Source organism: Geotrypetes seraphini, chromosome 9, assembly GCF_902459505.1.
Source record: "Geotrypetes seraphini chromosome 9, aGeoSer1.1, whole genome shotgun sequence".
Lineage (NCBI taxonomy): Eukaryota > Metazoa > Chordata > Amphibia > Gymnophiona > Dermophiidae > Geotrypetes > Geotrypetes seraphini.
Window position 1 is genome coordinate 115287648 of NC_047092.1, and position 25035 is coordinate 115312682.

Below are 25035 nucleotides of genomic sequence, written 5' to 3' on the forward strand. Positions count from 1 at the left end.
CAGTGATATACAGTCCATTATCTGGTTAAGTAAGCAGATAAATTTAGAAAAGCAAAGACGCTATGCTAACTTTATCTACCAAGTTAACTGAACACCAGTCTGAATATTGGCTACTGCCTAGTCAACTTTCGGGTTGCTTCAATAACCCAAATGTTCAATGCTGAAGGCCAGACATGCTCCAGCATTGAATATCTGAGGTTAATTCAGCCAATGGCTATGAATGGCTTACAAGATGCTTACTGCTTTGGGCTGAATATTGGGCCCTAAATAGTTACACAGCACCCAGAGAAATAATCATTATTTCAAGCATTCATATCAACAGGATTTTTTTTTTCTCAACTGTTGCTCTTTGCTGCTTTAGCTTAACAACTGGTCCCTAACTGAGGCTACAGCACCATAAACCTTAATGCATCCATTTCTCAATTATTAGCTCCACTCCTATTCAGTGACAATCCTGTGGCTGGAAAGCAAGTATTTTGCCTTGAATATGGCATTAGTGTGCTCCAGAATCAACCATTGAGCATCACTGGTGCACAATGATGAGGACTGGTAGGGGACATCAATGATATGCAGCTTTTGAAGACATTGTATAAATTTTAAACTTTAAGCTAAGTTTTAATGTTTACATGGTTTGTATATCTATTTTGACATTTACATTGCGTAGATCAAGCAATTTATATTCAGGTATAAGTCCCTTCACTGAAGAGCTTTCAAATTAAGTGTGTACCTACGGCAAATCCAAATGGGACCAGGATCCAGCATCATGAGACTTCATTCACAATTACCCAGGATTTTCCTCCTATTTTATATCCCATTCCAACTTGCTCTAGCCCAGTGTAATAGAATGTGTGGAATAAACCTAGTTCCTCTTAAATACACTCCCTCAAAGGACCACCTCAAGAGAATTCTAGTTCTAGACTGCTTGGCCTGGAGGGTGTGGTAAAGTGAGGGTGAAGTAAAAACCCAGATCAGGATCAAGATAGAAAGATCCCAAGGAGGAAGGAACAGCCCTTCAGAGTAGATCTCCATAAGTTAAGCATAAGAAACCAGAAGAGTGGCCAAGGTAGAAAAGTTAGTTGAATATTGTGAATTGCTGACTTCATGGCTTAACACATGCTAGAACCTTCTTTGTCTACTGATTTTTAAGTTGATGCCCCTATGCACACTGACTAAATAAAGCATGGCAGCAGCCACTTCTCTTGTATTGGACCAAGAGGATTATGCTTATTCCAGAGTTTCCAGACCTGAGTAATCTAAAAAAAGAATTTCATTTTAGCTGCACTATGCAATTCCAAACCCTATACCTGCTCATTCTATCATATCCAATCAGGTTCAATTTTAGGCATAGGAAAACAAAGGCAACTGCTTCTAGTGCAAAATTTTGATAGGTGCTAGAGTGCCACCATCATGCATTCATATAGGCTTGCTGCTATAGCTCCATTTGTCTTGTAGAGTAGTACTGACCATGAAGCTTCAACACCAGCAGACTCTGTTCTTTGAACGCAAGGCTGGTGGTATGAAGACAACACCATATCATCGACAGATCATTTTCTAATAACATTTTCAATAAAGTATAACTAAAACAGACGGGCCCACCCAGAGTTGAAAGGAAATTTGAGACATGAGAAATCCAACTGCTAAGAAGTACCTGGACACCTTGTACTATGTGAAGAAAAGATGACTACAGTATCAGAACAGATTGACATTTGGAATGGACATTTATTGATGGCCTTAGAAAAAATAGGCCTACAAAAAGATGGTCTACACCAGTGGCGTACCTAGCATATGTGACACCCAGGGCCCATCATTTTTTGACATCATCCTCATCTATATGAAAAATATGATTTTTAGTAACAATCCACATATCGCACAACAAGAGTGTGCCTAGGAAAAGGCAGCATCTTAAACACTGCAGTGAGCAATAGAACACCAACACATTGTAAAACTAAACAAGCCAGATCCTGCACAGTCAATTGATTCTGTACAGTCAATGCCAACAGAAAACCATGTCCTTTTCATACATACAGAACAGAGATACACCCTCACCCAATATGGAATAATCACAAACTAAAAATAGAAATATGTAGACAAAAGTTAAACTGAACTGCCAAGAAACCAGACTCTGCATACAATGCAACATCACAACACCACAGAAACAGTGAGACATGTCCCCTAATACTGTGCAAAATATAAAGCCAGTAGATGTAAATTTGAAAAAAACTGATACATAACAATCACCACTTTACAAATTAACAATAGAAATAAAACAAATAATGAGAAATAAGAAAGGAAAGCAACAAAAAAATCTTTCTAGGTTTTGTCATTTCTGCTTTAATCATCTTCTCTTCACTCTCTTCTTTCTATACAGCATTTGTCCTTTCTCCCTTCCAAGCAACATCTGCACCCTCTTTTACCCCTTCCACGCAGCTTCTTCCTTCTCTCTCTACCACTTCCATTTACTGCCCACACTCTCTCTCTCTCTTCCATATGGCATCTTCCCTCTTTCTATGTCCCTTCAATATCCTGTGCCCCTTCTGTCCTTTGTACATGATTAATTTCAGCTTCCCCCCTCTCTATTTTTCTGTCTCCACCCCTCCCCTATGCTTTTGCATCTCTCTCTCTTCTCCTTTCATTCCTTCCCACTCCACACCATGGTCTGGCATCTCTCTTTCCCTTTCCTCCCCCCATGCCCTGGCATCTCTCTCCCTTCATGCTCTGACACCTCCTCCCCCTCTGGTCTGGCATTTGTCTCTTTAGTTTCCCTTCCCTCCCCCCATGGCCTGGCATCTCTCTCCTCTCCTTCCAACTCCCCATCCCCCACCATTATTTGGCATCTCCTCTTCTTCCTTTCTCTCCTTCCCTCCTTCCTTCCTTTCCCCTGGTCTTGCATCTGTCTCCTTCCTTCCCCCCTTGCCCTGGCATCTCTCCCTCTCCCTTCATGGTCTGATATCTCCTTTCCTTTCCTTTCTCTCCTTCCCATGGACTTGGCATCTCTGGTTCCTCTCCCTTGTCTTCCTTCTTCCTCCTTCCCTCTCTCTCCCCAATTGGATGCTACAGCAGCAGCATATTTTTCCCCCCTCCTTGCCTGTACAGCAGCAGCAACGTTTCTCTTTACTGCCCTGTCCAGCAACAGCGTTTCTGGCCGGTTCCTTGCTGAAGCTGGTTTTCCATTCAAAGACGCGGGTGTCGACACCTTGCGTGTTCCGCAGATGCGTCGGAAGCCTTCTCTCTGACATTGTGATGTCAGAGGGAATGCTTCCAACGGCTTCAGCTTTGAGTGGAAAACTGCTGCAGGGGCAGTCGGCCAGAAACTAAACACCCGCCAGAGGGAGCCCAAGCTGGGCTGCTGACACCACTGATTTAAAGTTTACTGCTGCTGCTGGTTAAGGAAAACAGCAGCGGCAGAATAGGGAGGGTGGCCGGCTGTGCACCCCCTTGGAACGTGGACCCGGGGCGGACTGCCCCCCGCTCCCTCCTTGGTACGCCACTGGTCTACACAAAAATTTTCTACATGGTTCTCTATGGGTCCTTAAGTGTCAAGAATGTACATCTGAAGTAAATGGCAGAAATTTCACCTAAATGAAAACAAGCTCAGCTGAAGGATAAACAGGCTTTAATAGTAGCCCAAAAAACAATATTCCTCTCAAAACATTGAACAGACTGCAAATTCAACCAATCAGCATTTCAAATTAGTACTGTATATGTTTTACAGCAATCCTCACAAAAAGAACCAGCCTTCCTAGTTATAGCTAATTAACAATATTTTTGCCACATACTTTGCCAGCAAAATTAAAGGTCTTCATCAGGATCTAAAGGTAGTTCTACTAGATAATGAAGAGGGAAAGGGGGATATGTATTTATTATAAATAAATCTTTATTAATTTTTTAAAAGCCAACATAAAGTGCAACAGGTTAACAATTAGTACAATAAACAGCACTCATTACAATCAAATGATATCATAAGCATATAACATCCCCCCTCCCATCTACCCTTCCTGGATTTGTATAACACTTATACAAAAATCAAAGGGTAACACTAATGATCAAGTCAAACAAAAGTTAGGGCTCCTTTTACTAAGCTGCGATAGCGGTTTTAGCACGCGCTACACGCTAACGCCAGCATTGAGCTGGCGTTAATTCTTGCCGTGTAGCGCAGGTTTAGCGCGTGCGGCAATTCTGTGAGCGCTAAAAACGCTATTGCAGCTTAGTAAAAGGAGCCCTTAGTTAATGGACCCCAAATTTCTTTGAATTTATGCGCGGGGACACCAGGACCAGCTTCAAATTTCTTTGAAGCTGTGCGCGGGGACACCAGGACGGCCAATCAGTTTCCTCCCTGCCGCGCAGATTGAAACGCTGGGCCGCCACCGCCGCTGCTTCTTGGCTTCTTCCTGACATCAATTTTGACGTCAGAGTGTAAGTTCGGGGCCAGCCAATCGCTGCCTGACTGGCCCGAACTTCCTCTCCAATGTCAAAAATTGACGTCGGGGAAAAAGCCAAGAAGCAGCGGCGGCGGGCCAGCGTTTCAATCCGCGCGGCAGGGAGACAGGCAGGCAGCGTCGGTACACGGGCGGGCGGGGGGTTTGAATCCGCGGGGGAGGGTGTTGAATCTGCGGGTGGGGGGTGTTGAATCAGGCACTGGAAAGGGAAGGAAGTAGGCAGGCAGGCTGGCTTTAGGGGAGGGACAAAGACAAGAGAAGACATAGGAAGAAGGCACTGGGGGCACTATGGACACGGGAAGGAGGCACTGGGGGCACTATGGACACGGGAAGGAGGCACTAGGGACATGGGAAGGAGGCACTAGGGGCACTAAGGACACAGGACGGAGGCAATGGGGGCACTAAGGACACAGGACAGGCATTGGGGGCACTAGGGACATGGGAAGGAGGCATTGGGGGCACTATGGACATGGGAAGGAAGCACTGGGGGCACTAAGGACACAGGACAGGCACTGGGGCACTAGGGACATGGGAAGGAGGCACTGGTGGCACTAAGGACACAGGACAGGCATTGGGGGCACTATGGACATGGGAAGGAAGCATTGGGGGCACTACGGACATGGGAAGGAGGCATTGGGGGCACTAGGGACACAGGACAGGCACTGGGGGCACTATGGACATGGGAATGAGGCATTGGGGGCACTAGGGACATGGGAAGGAGGCACTGGGGGCACTAGGGACATGGGAAGGAGGCACTGGGGGCACTAAGGACACAGGACAGGCACTAGGGGCACTATGGACATGGGAAGGAGGCACTAGGGGCACTATGGACATGGGAAGGAGGCATTGGGGGCACTAGGGAAATGGGAAGGAGGCACTGGGGGCACTAAGGACACAGGACAGGCACTAGGGACACTAGGGACATGGGAAGGAGGCATTGGGGGTACTAGGGCCATGGGAAGGAGGCACTAGGGACATGGGAAGGAGGCACTGGGGGCACTAGGGGCACAGGACAGGCATTGGGGGCACTAGGGACATGGGAAGGAGGCATTGGGGACATTAAGGACACAGGACAGGCACTGAGGGCACTATGGACATGGGAAGGAGGCATTGGGCGTACTATGGACATGGGAAGGAGGCACTGGGGGGCACTAGGGACACAGAACAGAGGCACTGGGGGGCACTAAGGACACAGGACAGAGGCATTGGGGGTACTATGGACATGGGAAGGAGGCACTGGGGGGCACTAGGGACACAGGACAGAGGCACTGGGGGGCACTGAAGACATAGGAAGGAAGGAGGGAGGGAATAGAAAGGGACAATTGTTGGTTCTGAGTGCAGAAAGAAAAACGAAAGAAAGAAAGGATACACAGTAAGAAGCAAACACAACCAGAGACTCATGAAATCAGCAGACAGCAAAGGTAGGAAAAATGATTTTATTTTCAATTTAGTGATCAAAACCTGTCAGTTTTGAGAATTTATATCTGCTGTCTATATTTTGCATTATATTTGTCTATTTTTCTATAGTTACTGAGGTGACATTGCATATTTTAAAGTCATTTGCCTTGACATCTTTGAAAACCCCAAATGATAATTAACATTTTTTTTTAATTTTAAGGTTACCATTATGAATTAATATGAAGATATTATGTGTACATGAAAAATGAATGGAAGAAATTTTGTGCGGGATTGGAGGCGGGGCTAGGGCAGGGTTGAGGCGGGGCTAGGGGCTAGTAACAAAGGTCTAGTCTAATGGAACCCAAACAATTTTTGACTGCATAAACAGATGTTACACTGCAGGGTGGAGTTTTTTGTGGTGGGAGATGTCCCTCGTACGTGCAGGTTTCTCTTTGTTTCCAAAAGATTTTCTGCATTCTAACATAACCCCATTCCCTCCAGTTTTACCTCTGCTGTTCCCACTTGCTAAAATCTGCTGTGTCTACCTAAACATTTGCTTCAACTGAAATCTCTTTCAGGAAGGAACTCCATTGGTCACTGTTCAGTTTGATATTGTCTAGCATGCTTCTTACCATGACTACAATGACCATAGTGCCTGTAAGTATCCTCTTGGTTCGGTCCCACTCAGGGAAGTACGGCTCTTCTGTTCCAGTAATGGGATTTCGCATGCTAAATGGAGCCATGGCAGTGAACTCAGGACGTGGACGTTCCTGCAGATAAGAGATTTCATCAGGAGAATAATGATTAAAAAATATACCATAACATGAACATGAAAATGCAAGTAAATTGAATTCATTTGCATCTAGCGTGGACTTTCCCAGGGAAGATTTGATGACTCTCACTGTTTAGCCATCCAGCCACTCCAACATCTACTCTAAGTGTCATTGGCCACAACTAGAGAATGACACAGTGGCTGTTACCCACGGCTAGCTGCGGTTAGCTGCAGGTAACCCACTGAAATGGGGGGGGAGAAAAGAAGTGGTCGCCACGGGTATGGGAAGAAGGCCATTCACCTCCCCGTGAGCAGATAGGCTAAATTCTTTCTTTGTCTCCATCTTTACTAATGAGGACACAACAACAATGCCGGAAACAGGGAGGGTATTCAAGGGTGACATAGAGGATAGCCTCACCTCAGTGAATGTGGAATTGGACATGATACACTATCAGATTGACAAACTGAAAAGTGACAAATCCCCTGGACCGGATGGAATTCACCCGAGAGTATTAAAGGAGCTTAAGGTAGAAATTGGAGAACTATTACAAACCCTAGCTAACATGTCAATTAGAACTGGGCAAATACCAGATGACTGGAAGATAGCGAATGCCATCCCAATCTTCAAAAAAGGATCACGAGGAGAACCAGGCAACTATAGACCTGTGAGTCTTACGTCGGTTCCTGGGAAGATGGTTGAAGCACTAATCAAGGATAGCATAGTGCAACACCTGGAGAATCACGACCTGATGAGAGCTAGTCAACATGGCTTCAGAAAGGGGAAGTCATGTTTGACGAATTTACTTCAATTTTTCGAGAAGGTGAACAAACTAATCGACAGCGGAGACCCGGTGGATATAATTTACTTGGACTTCCAGAAAGCGTTCGACAAGGTCCCGCACACAAGGCTTATGAGGAAACTACTAAGTCACAGAATTGAAGGGGACGTACTCAGATGGATAGGCAAATGGCTAGAGAATAGATTGCAGAGAGTAAGCATAAATGGGAAATTCTCGGACTGGGAGAATGTGACTAGCCTCGGTTCTTGGGCCCATCTTATTCAATATCTTCATAAATGACCTTGAAGAGGAAACAACAAGTAATATAATCAAGTTTGCAGATGACACAAAACTATGTTGGGCAGTTGGGTCACAAAAAGACAATGAAGATCTCCAGAAGGATCTAAACCAGCTGGAAGAATGGGCGGAAAAGTGGCAAATGAAGTTTAACATAGACAAATGCAAGGTGATGCACCTGGGTAAGAAAAATAAGGAACATGAATATAAAATGTTAGGTGTAATTTTGGCCAAAACCGAACAAGAAAGGGACCTATGGGTTCTGATAGACAGGAACCTGAAGCCGTTGGCTCAATGCGCAGCAGCGGCAAAGAAAGCAAACAGAATGTTGAGCATGATAAAGAAGGGGATCACGAGTAGATCGGCGGCCATTATAATGCCACTTTACAGAGCAATGGTCAGATCACACTTGGAGTACTGTGTCCAACACTGGTCTCCATATCTAAAAAAGGATATAACCCTGCTGGAAAGGGTGCAGAGGCGAGCCACGAAGCTAGTAAAAGGTATGGAAAATTTGAGCTACAAAGAATGCTTCGGAAAACTGGGATTGTTCACCCTCGAAAAGAGGAGACTGCGAGGGGATATGATAGAGACTTTTAAAATACTAAAATGATTCAACAAAATAGAGTAAGAAACATCGTTATTCACATTGTCAAATGTGACACGGACAAGAGGTCATGGACTGAAGCTGAGGGACAGCAGGCTCAGGACAAATGTCAGAAAGTTCTGTTTCACACAGTGAGTGGTGGATGCTTGGAATGCTCTCCCAGAGGAGGTGGTGACAGAGACTACCATTCTGGGTTTCAAGCGTAAGTTGGATGCACACTTCCTTGCAAATCACATTAAGGGATACGGGTAATCAGAGTTTCCATCTGGGAGCACCTGGCTTGGCCTCCACGTGTGCGGATAACCGGAATAGATGGACCTAGGGTCTGATCCAGTGAAGGCGTTTCTTATGTTTCAGTGAATGGCCTTGTCTCCGCAGTGAACGGAGGGAATGCGCGCGGTCACCGATCGCGCTCCCTCCCTCCATACTGATAGATGCCGCCGCCGCCCAAACATCTCCCTCCATCCCTTCTGATCGCTGCTGCCCAATTGTCGCCACCTGAGCCTGATTGCTGCCACCGTCTGAGCAATTCCCTCCCTGCTCCTTACCTTCACGGCAGGCAACTTCTCTAAAAGTGCTTCCTACAAGCAGCCAAAGTGTTGAAATCACGTGTGGCTGCCGTAAAGATCATCTCTGACGTAACCGGAAGTTGCATCAGAGATGACCTTTCCTGCAGCCACATGCGATTTCAACACTTTGGCTGCTGGTAGGAAGCACTTTTAGAGAAATTGTCTGCCATGAAGTTAAGGAGCAGGGAGGGAGAAAGGGAGGAAAGGTGGGGTGGAGAAGAACAGATGCTGAAGGGACCTGGGGAAGGTGGGGTGGAGAGGAACACGCTGAAGGGAACTGGTGAAAGTGGGATGGAGAGAAACAGACGCTGAAGGGAACTGGGGAAGGTGGGCTAGAGAGGAACAGGTGCTGAAGGGATCTGGGTAAGGTGGGGGTGGGGAGGATCAGGCGCTGAAGGGAACTGGGGAAGGTGGGGTGGGGAGGAACAGACACTGAAGGGAAATGAGGAAGAGAGAGATTCTAGGCTATGGGGGGAGCAGAGGGAAGAAGGGTGGCAGACCAATGGGGGTGGGGGTGGAGGGAGAGGCACAGTAACAAAGCATATGGAAGAGACAGAGAAGGCAGACAGTGGATGGAAGGAAATGAAAGAGGAGAAGATGAAACCAGACAACAAAGGTAGAAAAAACATTTATATTTATTTTTTTTATTTTTTTTTGCTTTAGGATAAAGTAGTACATTAGTTGTGTTGATAAAAATTTATAAACAAAGCCCTGCCAGCTGAACATTTCTTTCTCTAGTTCAGCAGCCAGAACTTTGATTTATAAGGAAGGAATAAGTTAAATATTGCAGTACTGAGGCTTGTATGGATGCTGCGGGGATAGTAGTCGCGGGGACAGGGTGGCGACAGTGGTTGCAGGATGGGGAAAGGGCGGGACAGTGGTCATGGGGATGGGGCGGGGACAGGGACGGTGGACAAATTTTTTCCCTGTGTCATTCTCTAGTCTCAACTTGACAGATAAGACATCCTTAGCATGTATGTAGGTAAAGCCCTAAGGTAGTGAATTGTATGCACTGTCTGGTCTCTGGTTTGATCCCTGAGTCTGGTCTTCTACTCTCTAAGTTAGCCAGGACTGGCCTTCACAGGCAGAGTCATGGTCATTGTTTAGTGGCTGTATTAAGTGCCCAAGACTGCAAGCTTCCGGAAAGAGTTGTAATGTATAGGTCCCAGCCCAAGACTATTACTGCAATGACAAAGAGTGAGGGCAGGGCAAGGTGAAGAGAACTGATCCAGAAAATATAAACTAGAGGAGAAAAATAGCTGGGTAGTTCAAAGTGCCATATTCTAGCCCTAGTTCTGTTTATTACTACTACTACTACTAATTTTGTTTACGCTGGAGATACTGGGAAGAAGAAAGAAATAGCTGAGATATCAGAAAAGACATGATCATGGCTCAGGCAGACACACACTAGATCTACCCTCCAAACAAAAACAAGCACATATGCACCTGCTCCTGGGATTGAGATCACAGATAAGTGTTTTGTAGGATAAATGTAAATCTTTTTATTTTGTATGTTAATATGTAACTCACCCTGGATAAGGGCGTGTGAGAAACAAACAAACACTAGTTAACAAGCATTTTGCTACTGGAGTTCTTTCTGTCACCTGTACCTTAACAAGGGCCATATGCTGACTCAAAAACAGGATGTGAAAGACGAAAATTGTTTTCAGATTTAAAGTTATGCATCAATTTATGTTTATATCATTTTCATCAATAATGCTTCCGTGAAGCATCAGTATTTTACTGTTTCTGTAAAACGATATTGCATTTTAGGACAGATCATCGATCACATATACCAGTAATTTGAAAGTTTATACTAAAAAGCAACTGTGCTGCTTTTTCTACCTACGATTTTTTTATATTTTGTTTGTTTTTGTCTAAGATATTATAATTATTATGAACCATCCTGATAATTATAATTATTATGTTAACCATCCTGATAATTTCTGTTATGTCTGCGGACAATTTACTGCACAAGATCAACGAAAGAATCTGTCCAGCAGACTTCAAAGTGCATACAAGCATTATTTGGGCTGTAAAGTTGTCAACCAAAATAAAGCGTAGGCACCTCATGTGTGCTGAACTATCTGCTATTTCGGATTAACATAGTGGCTGAGTGGGAAACGGAAGAAGATGCCTTTCACTGTACCCATGGTGTGGCATGAACCAACAAATCATCACTCAGACTGTTATTTTTGCATGGCAAAAATCGCTGGATTCACAAAGAGGAATAAATAAAAAATTGTGCATCCTGATTGCCCGTCAGCAATTAAACCCGTTCCTCATGACTCGGAGAATCCAGTTCCAATTCCTCCTTCCACATCTGAAGCACAATGTGCCGAAAGTTCAGATGAAAAATGTGCCTCTGCTGCTGTGAATGAAAAACAACCTCACCTGCTAACTCAAGAAAATCTTAATGATCTGGTTAGAGATTTGTCACTGTCAAAACAGAAAGCAGAATTGGGTTCAAGGCTGAAGCAATGGAATCTGTTAAGGCAGGACACCAAAATATCTATTTTCCATGATCGTCACACCATCCTGGCTTCCTTTTACCAAATGGAAGGAAACATTTGTTTCTGTACTGATATAAATGGCCTTATGCGTGAACTGGGATATGAACATATTTCTGACAAATGGAGACTATTCATTGATTCAAGCAAAGCAAGCCTTAAAGCGGTACTTTTACACAATGGAAACCAGAAGCCTGTTTGTTCCTGTTGCTCATGCAGTTGGGTTGAAGGAAACATACTAGTCGATGGAGACACTTTTAAAACTCACATGCTTGCATTCGGATATATAGTGTGTGTTTCTTTAACTCAAGCTATCTATTTACCGCTCACGTTTATTTATCTATTTTGACATTTATATAGCTCTCTAAATCATGCCGTAAAACAAAATACAAGCAGGACAAGTACCTTCCCTGAGGAATAAACTATGTGGGTATCTGAGACAAGGGGAGATACAATGATTCACCAAAGGTCACAGAGAATGTTAATGAGAAAAGCAATGTCCTGGATCTCAGACCAAGCACTGAAGCACTAGACCATTACCATCCCCTTTTCCCCAAGAGCCACAAAAGGTGCAGCAAGTTCAGTTCATACCTCAATCTCTTGGAAATCAAAGCAGTCCCAGTGGTGTGCCAAGGTGGCATTTGTCCTCTTCCAGTACTCCAGAAATGTCACTGCCCACAGGGATATGAAGATGCTGTAGAAAATGGTCCCTCCATGGTCAAAGAGGAGGCCAGCCTGAGAGATACCAGAGAAGAGCAGCATACTTTAACAGAATCTACAGCTGCAAATTACTCCTACTCATCACTAGTCACAAGTCTAGGTACTTAGATAGCAAAATATGTACCATACATAATCACTTAACTGCATTTCTTCAATATAGTTTTATTTTAGGTACAAATTTTCAGGTAGTTCAGGATTATTAACCAAGGCTCTAAGAGGCTCAGACTCAGTTCTCCCTTTTGAAAAAAGGTGTAGCTGAGCAGTTTAGTTATACTAGGAGTGAAGTGAAAACCTGCACAAAGAGCTGAGTGTGTGTTGGAGAAAAGGGAGAGAAAAAAAAACCTAAAGTGCAAATCCCAGAAAGAACAGCAACTAAACAATTCAGTGACAAATTAGTAATTCACTGCTGGACCACCAGGGATACTTAAGATACACAGGGGGGGGAAGGGAAATGGGAGGGAGATAAAAATAATTAGAATCAGCTGGAACAGGAGGCAGAATGGGTCCCTCCTCTCTCGGCCACCGCTGGACCATCAGGTCTCATGGCAGTCCTAGTGGAAACCTGCAAGGCATTGGGTGGGAGGGGGGAAAAGGTACAGAACCTGGCAGGGTGGGAGAGTGAGTGAGTGAGGAGTCTGAACGCAGAGCCTGGCAGAGCACCAAGGGAGGGGGAACAGGGTACAGAGCCTGGCAGGGCAAGGCACTGAACTGCACTTGAATATTAAACCCTCCCATTTATATTTGAGTCAAACTTTTTTCCTCCTTTTTTTATGGAAAAAATGTTACCTCGGTTTATATTTGAGTATATACACTAAGCTGCAAAGACACTATGTTATAGATTGGATATTCCTACCTGTGACATGATATTGCCTTGGTTAAATAAAATGTTTAAACTTAAAAAGCTGTGTCATTGAAATTGAATTGAAAAATCAATTCAACAGGGTAAATCAAATTGAAATTTTTTTTTCCCTTAATCAGGCAGCACTGGTACAGAGGATAGACATGTGGTAATGGGAAATAGATGAAAGATAAATGGGAATAGGAGGATGGGGAAGGGGAAGGGGCAAAATGGGAAATGGGAGAGCTAGGGGGTGAAAGAAGGAGATGGAAAGTTGATAGGTAGGTGAAAAGAAGAAAAGTGCATGGTGAAATTTGAGTGGACAGGGGCAAAAAAACAAAAAAGGAAGGAAAGAGCTAAAAAGGTAAAATCAGTATGTCAGAGACGTGGAGGGGCATAATCGAAAGGGACGTCTAAGTCTGTTTACTTCCATCTCGCAAGTCGTTCAAAGTTAAAACGAGCCTAAGACACATTTTCGAAAGAGACGTCCAACTTTTTTTTACTTTCGAAAATTGTCTAATTATACGTCCTGCCAATCTGATCGTCCAAGCCTCTAAATCATCCATCTTTATACTACATTTCCGTCCAACTTTCCGTCCAAGTCCAAAACGCCTAGAACAAGCCCTGTTGGATGTGGGAGGGGTCTGCAAAGTGATGGACTGCACACCCAGACATGCCACCTAAATAGTGGGGTACCCTACAGGGCACTGCTGTGAACTTCACAAAAAGGGTGCCATGGCTTCTCCTCACTACAGCTCCCTTATAGGTGATGGGGAGCCCCCCAAACCACCTCCAGAATCCCCTAGACCCACTTATCTACCACCCCAATAGCCCTAATGGCTTCAGGAGCCACTTATATGCCAGTAAAAAAGGGTTTTGGGGGTGTATAGGGGAGTGCACATGTTTAAGTGATTACAGGGGCTTATGGGCATGGGTCCTCTTCTCTATGGGTCCCTAACCCACCCCGAAGATGACTTAAGCTGCCTCTGGGCTGGATGACTAGTCTTTCCTATGCCAGGCGGCCAGGTGATGATGGTCTGGAGGCTGAAATTTAAAGTTGTGAATAAAATTTTTATGGGGGTGGGGGGGGGGGGTTGGTTGGTGATCACTGGGGTAGTGTGTGGGGGTCTGTGTTATGTGTTTGAAGTGCTTATCTGGTGAGTTTAGGTGGGTTTTTGTGACTTAGACCATGTTTTACATGGTCTAAGTCACAACATCCAAGTTCTGTCTAAGCTCTTTTGTAAAACTTTCGGTTTTACATGCTGTACGACTAAGTCTAAGCCGGCCCACATCCCGCCCAACTCCTGCCCTCGACATGCCTCCCGAACCGCCCCGTTTAGCTTTGGATGTTGAGCGGCACTATGAAGGCCTAGGTCATTTAGAAATACGTCCAAAACCCGTTTTTATTTTCGGTGCTTGGACGTTTTTGAGACATGTTCGTCCAAGTGCCGACTTAAGCCGGTTTTTGGATGTTTTTCTCTTTCGATTATGAGCCCCATACTATATATTGCGGGAACAAGGCAGGAGGAACAGCCACTGAGAACCCTTGCAAATGCACAAAGTGAATGCCCCTGTTTTATGAGGCAAAATTTTCTGTTAGGTCTGGACCTGCCTGTAGCTGTCCTGCATACGTTGTGTGAGGTACACAACACACAGCAACAGTGTCAATTAAAAGAAAAAAAATTGTTGCACCCTTCTTAAAAAAAAAAGAGCGGATTGTGACTCCAGAATCAGCAGGGGAAGCTGTGAATCACTTGAGCCAGTAGTTGCCATTCGGCCAGCTCGCTGATTGCGACTCAAGAGCAGCCATCAGCTGGGCAGAGGGAAGGAGAAAGGCAGCTGCAGGCAGAAGGAGGAGCTGTGCCTAGCGATTGCTCATTTTACTGGTGCTGCTCCGCATGAATAGAATGCATATAATTTGCATGCTATTCATGCTGAGCAAAACCCAGTCAAGAAAAATCGCTCCCACCATGGTACTTTTTACTGTGGTGTTGGAGCGTTGTGCATTAGTCACACCCTGCACAATTTATATTAATCCAGGATTACTGAAGCAAGCCCAGAAACTGTAGTGTAAGCCTGGACTTCTCAAACACTGTAGCACAAAGTTCTTTTTTTGTACCAGAAGAAAGACCCAAGGTCTAATAGAATTCAATTACTTATGTCAATATTTTAGCAATCCATTAGTGTGTATTGGTATTTTAATTTAAAATTTGCTAATGGAGCAGTAAATGAGTCTATAAAAAGAGGCAACAGTTTTCTCACTATTATGCCATCCAGTGCCACTGCCAGTATCCCACTAGTACCATATTGTCCGCTGTCACCAGAGGCACCACCTTCTGTTAATAACAGGTGCAGCTAATTTCCCTTTCTGCAATACCTTTATCATATCCAGCTCTAACCTTATAGGTGGTGCAGATGTTGGAGATGTTCCAGTACGGGCAGATCTTACAGACAGGGCACATGAGGTACTCCTCCTTCTTGTTGCAGATCTCCATACTGTAATCGGAGAAGTGAATATAAAGCAGAAAATAAGAGGAGGTCAAGAAAGAGGCAAGAAGACAATGCAATGGGTTAGAAAACAGAGGGAAATGAAAGGAGCACCAGAAAAAGATGAAAGACAATTGCAGAAAGAGAAAGGGCAGTAGGAAGAAGGAATTGGAAAGTGAGAGGATAACGAGAAAGAGAAAAACAAGAAAGGGGAGAGAAGAAGAATTAACAAAATTGCATCTACAGATTTTTCACTCTCCCTCACCCACCCTCACACCAGGGCTAAAAAAAAGGCTGTCCTAACTTCATCTGCAGTACTAACCAGGTACTAGTCTGAATATTTGCCAGTGCCCAGTTAACTTACAGGTATCTGCTCTGACATAGATATTCAATGCTAGTGCCCCAATATGGCCCACCATTAAATATTCAGGCTTAATTCAAACTGTGGCTGTGAGTGTAGGGTTACCAGATTTTACGTATGTAAAATCCGGACCCATAGACCCGCCTCTCAGGCCTGCCCAGTTCCACCCATCCCCGCCCCATTACACCCATGCCTCATCCATAGCTCTGCCCCCCTCAGCCTGCTTGTCTCGGTCAGGAAGGCATGTGCAGATACGGTGAATGCGCATGACATCACTGCGTTGCATCCGCGCATGCGCAGATGCCCCTCCCAACAGACAAAGTACCCGGTTTTGAAAAGCCATCCAGATGCCCAGACATGTCTGGGTAAATTCAGACGTCTGGTAACCCTATGTCAGTGGTTTAAAAACCACTTACCACCACAGGCTGAATATCAGGGGGTACATTTTTAATTTTTATCTGTTTGGTTGTTCTCTCTCTTTCCATCTTGTAATATTATTTATACACAATGTAGTTGTTTAAAATTCTCATATATATTAATAGTATAATTTATATACCATTTGTCAAATTGATGATGACAAGTGCCACACTCATTTCCAGGAATTGAGAATCTGCCCAAGCCAAACCCACTCTCCACCCAAACCTCACCTACTCCCTGCCCCTTTTGATGATTGGGACATCATAGCCCCACCCCTTTTGCATAGCCCTAAGCCCCTAAACCTGCCATAACCCCATTCTTTTGCATAGTCCTGCATAATTCATAGAAACATAGAAAGTGACGGCAGATAAGGGCCAAGGACCATCAAGTCTGCCCACACCAATGACCTTCCCCTACCTCCCTTTGCAAAGAGATCCCACCTTTCGATCCCATTTAGCCTTAAAATCAGGCACACTGCTGGCCTCAATCACCTGCAACGGAAGACCATTCCATCGATCCACCACCCTCTCGGTGAAGAAGTATTTCCTGGTGTCGCCATGCAATGTCCCTCCCCTGATTTTCCATGGATGCCCTCATGTTGACGTGGGTTCCTTGAAGAAGAAGATATCCTCCCCCACCTCGATACGGCGCGTGAGGTACTTGAATGTCTCGATCATGTCCCCCCTCTCCCTGCGTTCCTCTAGGGAGTAGAGCTGCAATTTATTCAGCCGTTCCTCATACGGGAGATCCCTGAGCCCCGTGACCATCCGTGTGGCCATTCGCTGGACCGATTCAAGTCTCAGCACATCTTTGCGGTAATGTGGTCTCCAGAATTGTACACAGTATTCCAGATGGGGTCTCACCATGGACTATAATGGCATTATGACTTCGGGCTTACGGCTAACGAAACTCCTTCGTATGCAACCCATGATTTGTCTGGCTTTAGATGAAGCTTTCTCCACCTGAGTTGCAGTCTTCATGTCCTCACTGATGATTACCCCTAAGTCTCGTTCCGCTACAGTTCTCTCTAGGATCTCACCATTAAGAGTGTAAATCTTACATGGATTTTTGTTGCCAAGGTGCATGACCTTGCATTTTTTGGCATTGAAGTTTAGTTGCCAGGTCCTGGACCAATTCTCCAGTAGGAGGAGGTCGTGTGCCATACTATCGGTCTTGGATTTGTTGTCAGGTCCCGTTGTGTTCTTGTCCACTATATTGCATAATTTGGCGTCATCGGCGAATAACGTTAATTTACCCTGAAGCCCATCAGCCAAGTCCCTTATGAAGATGTTGAACAAGATTGGGCCCAAGACCGAGCCCTGCGGCACTCCACTTATCACCTCTGTCGTTTCGGAGGGGGAGCCATTCACAACCACCCTCTGAAGTCTACCTCCTAGCCAGTCCCCCACCCATGTAGTCAAGGTATCTCCCAAACCTATAGAGCTCATCTTGCTCAACAACCTGCGATGTGGTACGCTATCGAATGCTTTGCTGAAATCCAAGTACACGACGTCCAGGGACTCCCCAATATCCAGCTTCCTCGTCATCCAGTCAAAGAAGCTGATCAGGTTGGTTTGACAGGACCTCCCTTTTGTAAACCCATGTTGACGGGGATCTCGCAGATTCCCCTCGTTAAGGACCGTATCCAATTGGTGTTTGATTAGAGTTTCCACTCAAGCCATGCCCCCTTTTCAAGAAGGCAGCAAATAGTGAATGCTCCTATGAGCTCTTCCTGTTTCACACTGCTTGCCACCACCTTGGATAGGTCATGGGAGGGGAAATGATGATCGTTACATCACTCATCAGATGCTGCCCCCTACAGTGTAGGATGAGTGTGTGCAGTTTATTTTTCCTAATTCTGTTTATTATAGATTCTTATTATATGTCATTACTTGCTAAGAATCAAAAACTAAGGGGTCCTTTTTCTAAGGCACGCTAGTACGCCTTAGTAAAAGAGGGAGTAAGCACATAATATAATCCTAAGGCTCTCTTATTACTATACTAATATTCCTAGTACCTTAACAAGGTTTAATTAAACAGCTCAATAATACTAAGATGCAGACAGTAATCCAGCAGCAAGAGGGGTGTTATCCAGTCTTTTTGCACTGTCCCAAGAGAGTGATAAGTACATAAGTAGACGCCTCCGCCGGGGCAGACCAGAGGTCCATCCAGCCCAGCGGTCCGCTCACGCGGCGGCCCATCAGGCATATTGCCTGGTCAGCGGTCCCTGGGTGGGCGTAGTTCGAGTTTTCTTTCCCGACCCAGAGGAGCTCCATTTTTGAAGCATTGAGTTGGAGCTTGTTGTGGGTCATCCAATTTTTGATGTTAGTGAGACAGTTCTGTAGGTTTAAGAGTTGGGAGGCCTGGTCCTTGCCTAGTGGGAGAAGGAGCTGGACATAAGATGCACTTATTAGCCTGTTAAACCATGATGACACGCTAACACACACTCAGAATGCTCATATAACATAAGTCTTTAACATAACATAAGACTATATTTATATACCGCAAAATGCCTTTCGGTTGGATGTAGTTACAGAAAAGTAGATACAACAAAGAAGAAAAAAATTTTAACATTAGAAAATAATAGAACCTTTAGAATGCAATGCTGAGGTACAAGGAATTTCCCTGTCTGTCCCAGTTTGGGATCAAAATATAAGATATTATAATATAATTATAATACAAAATCTATATATATATAAAATCGGAGGTATGTGTGTATGTATGTGTGTGTGTATGTGCCGCGATCACGCAAAAACGGCTTGACCGATTTGAACAAAACTTGGTATGCAGATCCCTCACTACCTGGGGTGATATGTTCTGGGGGTCTCGCGGCCCACCTGCACACGTGGGCGGAGCTACAAACAGAAAATCAGATTTCACCCATTCATGTCAATGGAAAAAATGTAAAAAGCTGCCAACGCAAAAACGGCTTGCCCGATTTGAACGAAACTTGGTATGCAGATCCCTCACTACCTGGGGTGATATGTTCTGGGGGTCTCGTGGCCCACCTGCACACGTGCGCGGAGCTACAAACAGAAAATCAGATTTCACCCATTCATGTCAATGGAAAAAATGTAAAAAGCTGCCATTCTCACAGTAATTCCAACTATAAAACACTTTTTATGACACTATAACCACTAGGGACATCGTTACTATTCTACCACGGACACCATACATATAGAGTTTGTATGTTCTAACTGTGTTTGTAACTGTTTCCTTCATGCACCCCAGTTCATAATGTTATTACATTACATGAGTACTCACATATGCTGAACTAGGAACACAGGTTCCATTCTGAACCGGGAAAAACCTGCATGGAGTTTCTTTTCAACCTGAGTTTCCACATATTTAGTTGTTTAAATCAATACTGAAACTTTTGTTCGGGACAGGGACAAGGTGAAACCGTATTTATCCCGCGGATACCACTTATTCCAACACATCTTCCTTTTCAGTTTAAGAGATTGCAAATTCCAGTGAGACTTGCATTCTCTATCGCAATCAACAAATCACAGGGACAGACTATTACATACTGTGGAGTGGATATAAGATCCCCCTGTTTTTCCCATGGACAACTCTATGTTGCTTGCTCAAGGGTGGGTTCACCCAAGAATTTATATGTTCTTGCTCCTGGAGGTGAAACTAAAAATGTTGTTTATAATCAAGTTTTGTGTTAGTTGTATTGTATTCATTTTGTCAAATATTTCACATTATAATTTGAATATTGTACTTTTTATAAAGCTGTAAAAAAATAATTTCATTCACCACTATAAAGTATCTTTATTTGAATCCATTTACAGTGTTATTGCTATAATTAAATACCCGTGCAACGCCGGGCCATCAGCTAGTTTATTATAATTATTATTATATTATAATATAAGCCAAGGAAGTAATGGAAAAACCCCCCCATCTCTGAACACAACCTGTATCAAAAGGCAGAAGAAATACAGGTAATACTTGGGAGAAAAGGGTATAGAATAATATAACAAATCAAAAGTTAACACAGTAAAATAGTGCATGGTACTATGCTGTTATGAATTAAATACAGGTTGAATATAAATTAAATAAACAGAGAGGAAAACGGGGAATAAAATAAAATAAAGACATTGAAGATGATCTCAGCCCATCAATGAGGAACATATTGATTCATTCTATGCAAGGCCAACAGTTTGCTGAAGCAGAAGTTAACTCCATCGTCATAGCAGGACAAAATCATGGCAGGCAAGACAATCAGCTTCTGCCAGATGGAGAAACAGCACCCAAGTTCAGAGGCATTCAAAGACAGCGGTCTGAGACAGAAGTGTATGTCCACCAAGGTAGGAGTCTCAGATCGCAGAAGAATGGCGCACAACCATCATCCAACTCCCAAAGGTGGGGAACCGAAGGCACAGCCATCAGACGCTTCACAGCTTCACCAGCTATAGCCGATGGAAGAAACAATGGAGGGCTCCTTAGCAAACCATCCTTACCAGAGACTGAAAAAGCTGGAGCAGACCTCTGCACAGAAGGAGAATAAAGCCAAGTGATCTCTCCAGTCATTGCAAGGCCCTCCTCAGCTTTTGGATATCATCATGGGTTCCCGCTTCATCAAAGCGCATCCTTTGCATCCTCCACAATGCGCTACTCCCACCCTAGCAAGCCACAAAGAGCCTGAGGGAACATTGATCCCCCCAGCCACTGCCCTCCATCGCCACAGTACACCACCAAACACCAGCAGACTGATGAGAAAAAAATTGATCCAGAAAAGGTAGAAAGCCTGATGCCATTAGAAACTCTTAGGCCAAAGAGCCAACGGTCAGGCTAATGGGAATAAGATGAAAAATTAAATTACAGTTAGGGAAAGAAAATCAAATCGAGTTAGGTATAAATGAAAAAAAATTGAAAGATTAAAAGTTAAAGAAAGATATTGAAGAAAAATGAAAAAAAAAATTTCAGAATAAAAGAATAAAGGAGGCATCACCACCTATGACCTAATCTGGTGCCATCTTGGAAAAAAAATCTTCTGAATTATGCTTTATTGAATAAATAAGCAATTATACTCACAATTAGCAGGTTTGTTCAGAGGTCAGCCTCTGGACACAGACTTCTTGGATTTCAATCTGATGCAGAAAAATAGGTGAACATTTGGAGAGCAGGGATGAAAATGGCAAAGGGTACCAGGAATTAAAGCATAAGAATGGCCTTACTGAGTCAGAACAAAGGTCCATCAAGCCCAGTAGCCCCTCCTCAAGGTGGCCAATCCAGGTCACTAGTACCTGGCCAAAACCCAAAGAGTAGCAAAATTCCATGCTACCGATCCAGGGCAAGCAGTGGCTAGTCCCATGTCTTTCTCAATAACAGACTATGGACATTTCCTCCAGGAAATTGTCCAAACCTTTCTTAAAACCAGCTATGCTATCTATTCTTACCACAACCTCTGATAATACATTCCAGAGCTTAACTATTCTCTGAATGAAAAAATATTTCCTCCTATTAGTTTTAAAAGTATTTCCCTGTAACTTCATCAAATGTCCATTAGACTATGTAATTTTTGACGGAGTGAAAAATCAATCCACTTCTACCCGTTCTGCTCCACTCAGGATTTTGTAGACTTCAATCATATCTCCCTTTATCCCTTTTTAGTCTTTCCTCATACGAGAGGAGTTTCATGCCTTTTATCATCTTGGTCACTCTTCTTTGAACCTTTTCTAGTGCTGCTATATCTTTCTTGAGATAAGGAGACCAGAACTGAACGCAATACTCCACATGAGGTCGCACCATGGAGAAATACAGGGGTATTATAACATTCTTAGTCTTGTTAACCATCCCTTTTTTAATAATTCCTAGCATCCTGTTTACTTTTTTGGCCATCGCCGCACATTGTAGACAATACAATGAAACCTTCTGCCTAATGACATCCAGATCCTTTTCTTGTGCACTAACCCCCAAGCTGAACCCTAGCATCTGGTAACTGTGATTCGGGACACTTTGCATTTGTCCACATTAAATTTCATCTGCCACTTGACGCCCAATCTTCCAATTTCCTATGGTCTGCCTGCAATTTTTCACAATCTGCATGCGTTTAGACAACTTTGAACAGTTTAGTGTCATCTACAAATTTAATAACCTCATCTATAGTTCCAATTTCCAGATCATTTATAAATAAGTTAAATAGCACCGGTGCCAGTACAGATCCCTGTGGCACTCCACTGTTTACTCTCCTCCATTGAGAAAAATGACCTTTTAACCCTACCCTCTGTTTTCTGTCCAATAACCAATTCCTAATCCACAACTGAACTTTGCCACCTATTCTATGACTCTTTAATTTTCTCAGGAGCCTCTCATGAGGAACTTTATCATATGCTTTCTGAAAATCTAGATACACTACATTAATCGATTCACCTCTATCCACATGTTTAATCACACCTTCAAAGAAGTCATGCAAATTGGTGATACAAGATCTCCCTTGGCTGAATCCATGCTAACTCTGTCTCATTAAATCATGTTTGTCTACGTGCTCCACAATTTTATTTTTTATAATTATTTCCAACATTTTGCCTGGCCCTGAAGTCAGGCTTACCGATCTGTAATTTGCTGGATCTCCCATGGAACCCTTTTAAAAAATTGGCGTTAACACTGGCCACCCTCCAATCTTCAGGTACTATAGACGATTTTAGTGACAGGTTATAGATAACTAACAGCAGGTCAACAATTTCATGTTTGAGTTCTTTTAGTACCCTGGGATATATACCATCCGGTCCAGGTGATTTATCACTTTTTAACTTGTCGTTTTGGCTTAGTACATCTTCCAGATTCACCAACATTTCTGAAAATGCTACCCTGGAGGATCTGGATTTCAGCTTTCTTCCTAAGAGCCTAAATTTGGCTTCCAGAACCTTCCTCCCACATTTTCCTATGTTATTGGTACCTACATGTACCAAGACAGCTGGCTCCTCCCGAGCACTATCTAAAATCCTATCTATGTGATCATGAGGTCTGTCACCTTCACACCAGCCAGGCAAGTGACCAGGTGATTCTCACGACCAGCTATCTACATGCCTAAAGATCGAATCACCAACTATAACAGCTGTCCTAACCCTTCCCTCCTGGGCAGAAGCCCCTAGAGACACATTCTGGGTGCAAAAGGATATTGCAGCCCCTGGTGGGCAGGTCCTAGTTACAGGATTATTTCCTACTTCACCAGGGTGATGCTCTCCTTCTAGGAGGGCTCTCTCCTCCTAGGCAGCACAGGAGCTACCAGACTGGAGATGGGAATTTTCTATAACATCCCTGTATGTCTCCTGTATGTACTTCTCTGTACCCCTCAGCTCCTCAAAGTTTGCTACTCTAGATAGGAGCTCTTTGCAGCAAGCACACACATATAACTTCTTGCCATACTTGTGACACTCTGTGCAAAAGATTGGATAACACCCCTCTTGCTGCTGGACTACTGTCTGCATCTTATTATTGAGCTGATTAATTAATTAATTAAACCTTATTATGTTTATGTTTTTTAAAGTTTTAATCGCACTTCGATATACCAACAGCACGGTGTACAAAATTATATAAAAACAAGAAATGAAAAGAACACCATATTAAATAGGAAAGAAAAAAAAGATAAGGAAAGAGAGAAAAAAAGCTACTAGGAATATATTAGACTAGTATAGAGAGCCTTAGGATTTTATTATATACTTTATTTAGTGTTTCTTTCTTAGAAAGTCTTAAGATTATATTGTATGCTTATTTAGTGTTTGATTTTTTGCAGGTAATGAAATATAGAGTTCTCCTGTTGTCCTAATTAGAATAATTGATAATAAATTAAGACTATAACGAAAGAAATGAGCTAGGGTTGAGAGGGAGAGGGGAAGATGGGAGGGAATGGAGACTAAGCCAGACCCTGCTCTGCCTGCCAGAAACTCTCTCTAGCAGAAGGTTCAAGCATACAAAACTGTAGAACCATAAAAAGCGGATTCTATGAAGACCAGCTAAGTAAAGTTTGCTCTTTAAGATCTAAACTGTCTATAGAAGGGAACTTACAATTTAGCTTTTCTCCCCAAATCTATCAAAGCTCAGAGCAAAAAAAGGTATACTTACCTAAAGATATGTCTTTTCTAAATTTCCAAGTTGTATTTAAATTTGTTATCCCGTGTATCAGATTTCCAAGCAGTTTTACAATAATAAAATTATAAAAATGGGGGATATACAAACATTAGTCATTAACAAGACAATGTAGATGTACACATGGACATTATGGACTAACAGTGATTTCAAGAGGTAAGAGTAAAGAAATACAATTGGATAGGAAGACGTAGAAGGTTAACACAAGTAGGAAGGGGGAATTGCGTCTGTGGTAGAAGATAGGATTTGGCTGTCATGAGTTATATGTCAAATGCATCTTTGAAGAAAAAGGACTTTAGGTGTGATTTGAATCTTTGTACTCTTCTCCTCTCAGAAAGAGAATGTCCTCTTCCCTCTTTCTCTCCTCCTTGCGTGAGGTCAGATGTTAAGCATATGTACACCAACCCCAAAACCTGTAAATAGCACCAAGCCATAGGAGGTGGCATTGCCAGAATCTCCAAAATCTGGCATTTTAGCTTCAGTTTGAATGGCTCAGGTAGGAAAACACAGCCTTCTACCATGTTGAAGCGGTTTCCCCCTAGTACTCTAGGGATTGTGTTGGCTACAGGTGGTTTTTCTGAAAACTGATGATCCAACCTAGGTCATATAGCAGTTGGACAACTTTCGCCCCTGCTCTCACTTTCAGCCTTGGACTAAGGTCTGATAAGGCAATCATCCAAGTATGGATGCACCTGGGTTGCTGCCTTGTTTAGGTGCACTGCTGTAAATACCCTCACCTTGGTAAAGGTG

General features: G+C 43.5%; 1 protein-coding gene across 2 annotated transcripts in view; it reads right to left on the bottom strand.

Moving 5' to 3' along the window:
- Nucleotides 1–25035, bottom strand: part of ANO7 (anoctamin 7) — a 454465-nt gene that overhangs the window by 243470 nt on the left and 185960 nt on the right. For both annotated transcript variants that reach the window (XM_033958099.1, XM_033958098.1), the window contains exons 11-13: nucleotides 15326–15422; nucleotides 11960–12103; nucleotides 6467–6604 (exon numbers count right to left, since the gene is read on the bottom strand). In XM_033958099.1, the coding sequence (XP_033813990.1) occupies nucleotides 6467–6604; nucleotides 11960–12103; nucleotides 15326–15422 (379 nt within the window). The remainder of the gene's footprint in view (nucleotides 1–6466; nucleotides 6605–11959; nucleotides 12104–15325; nucleotides 15423–25035) is intronic.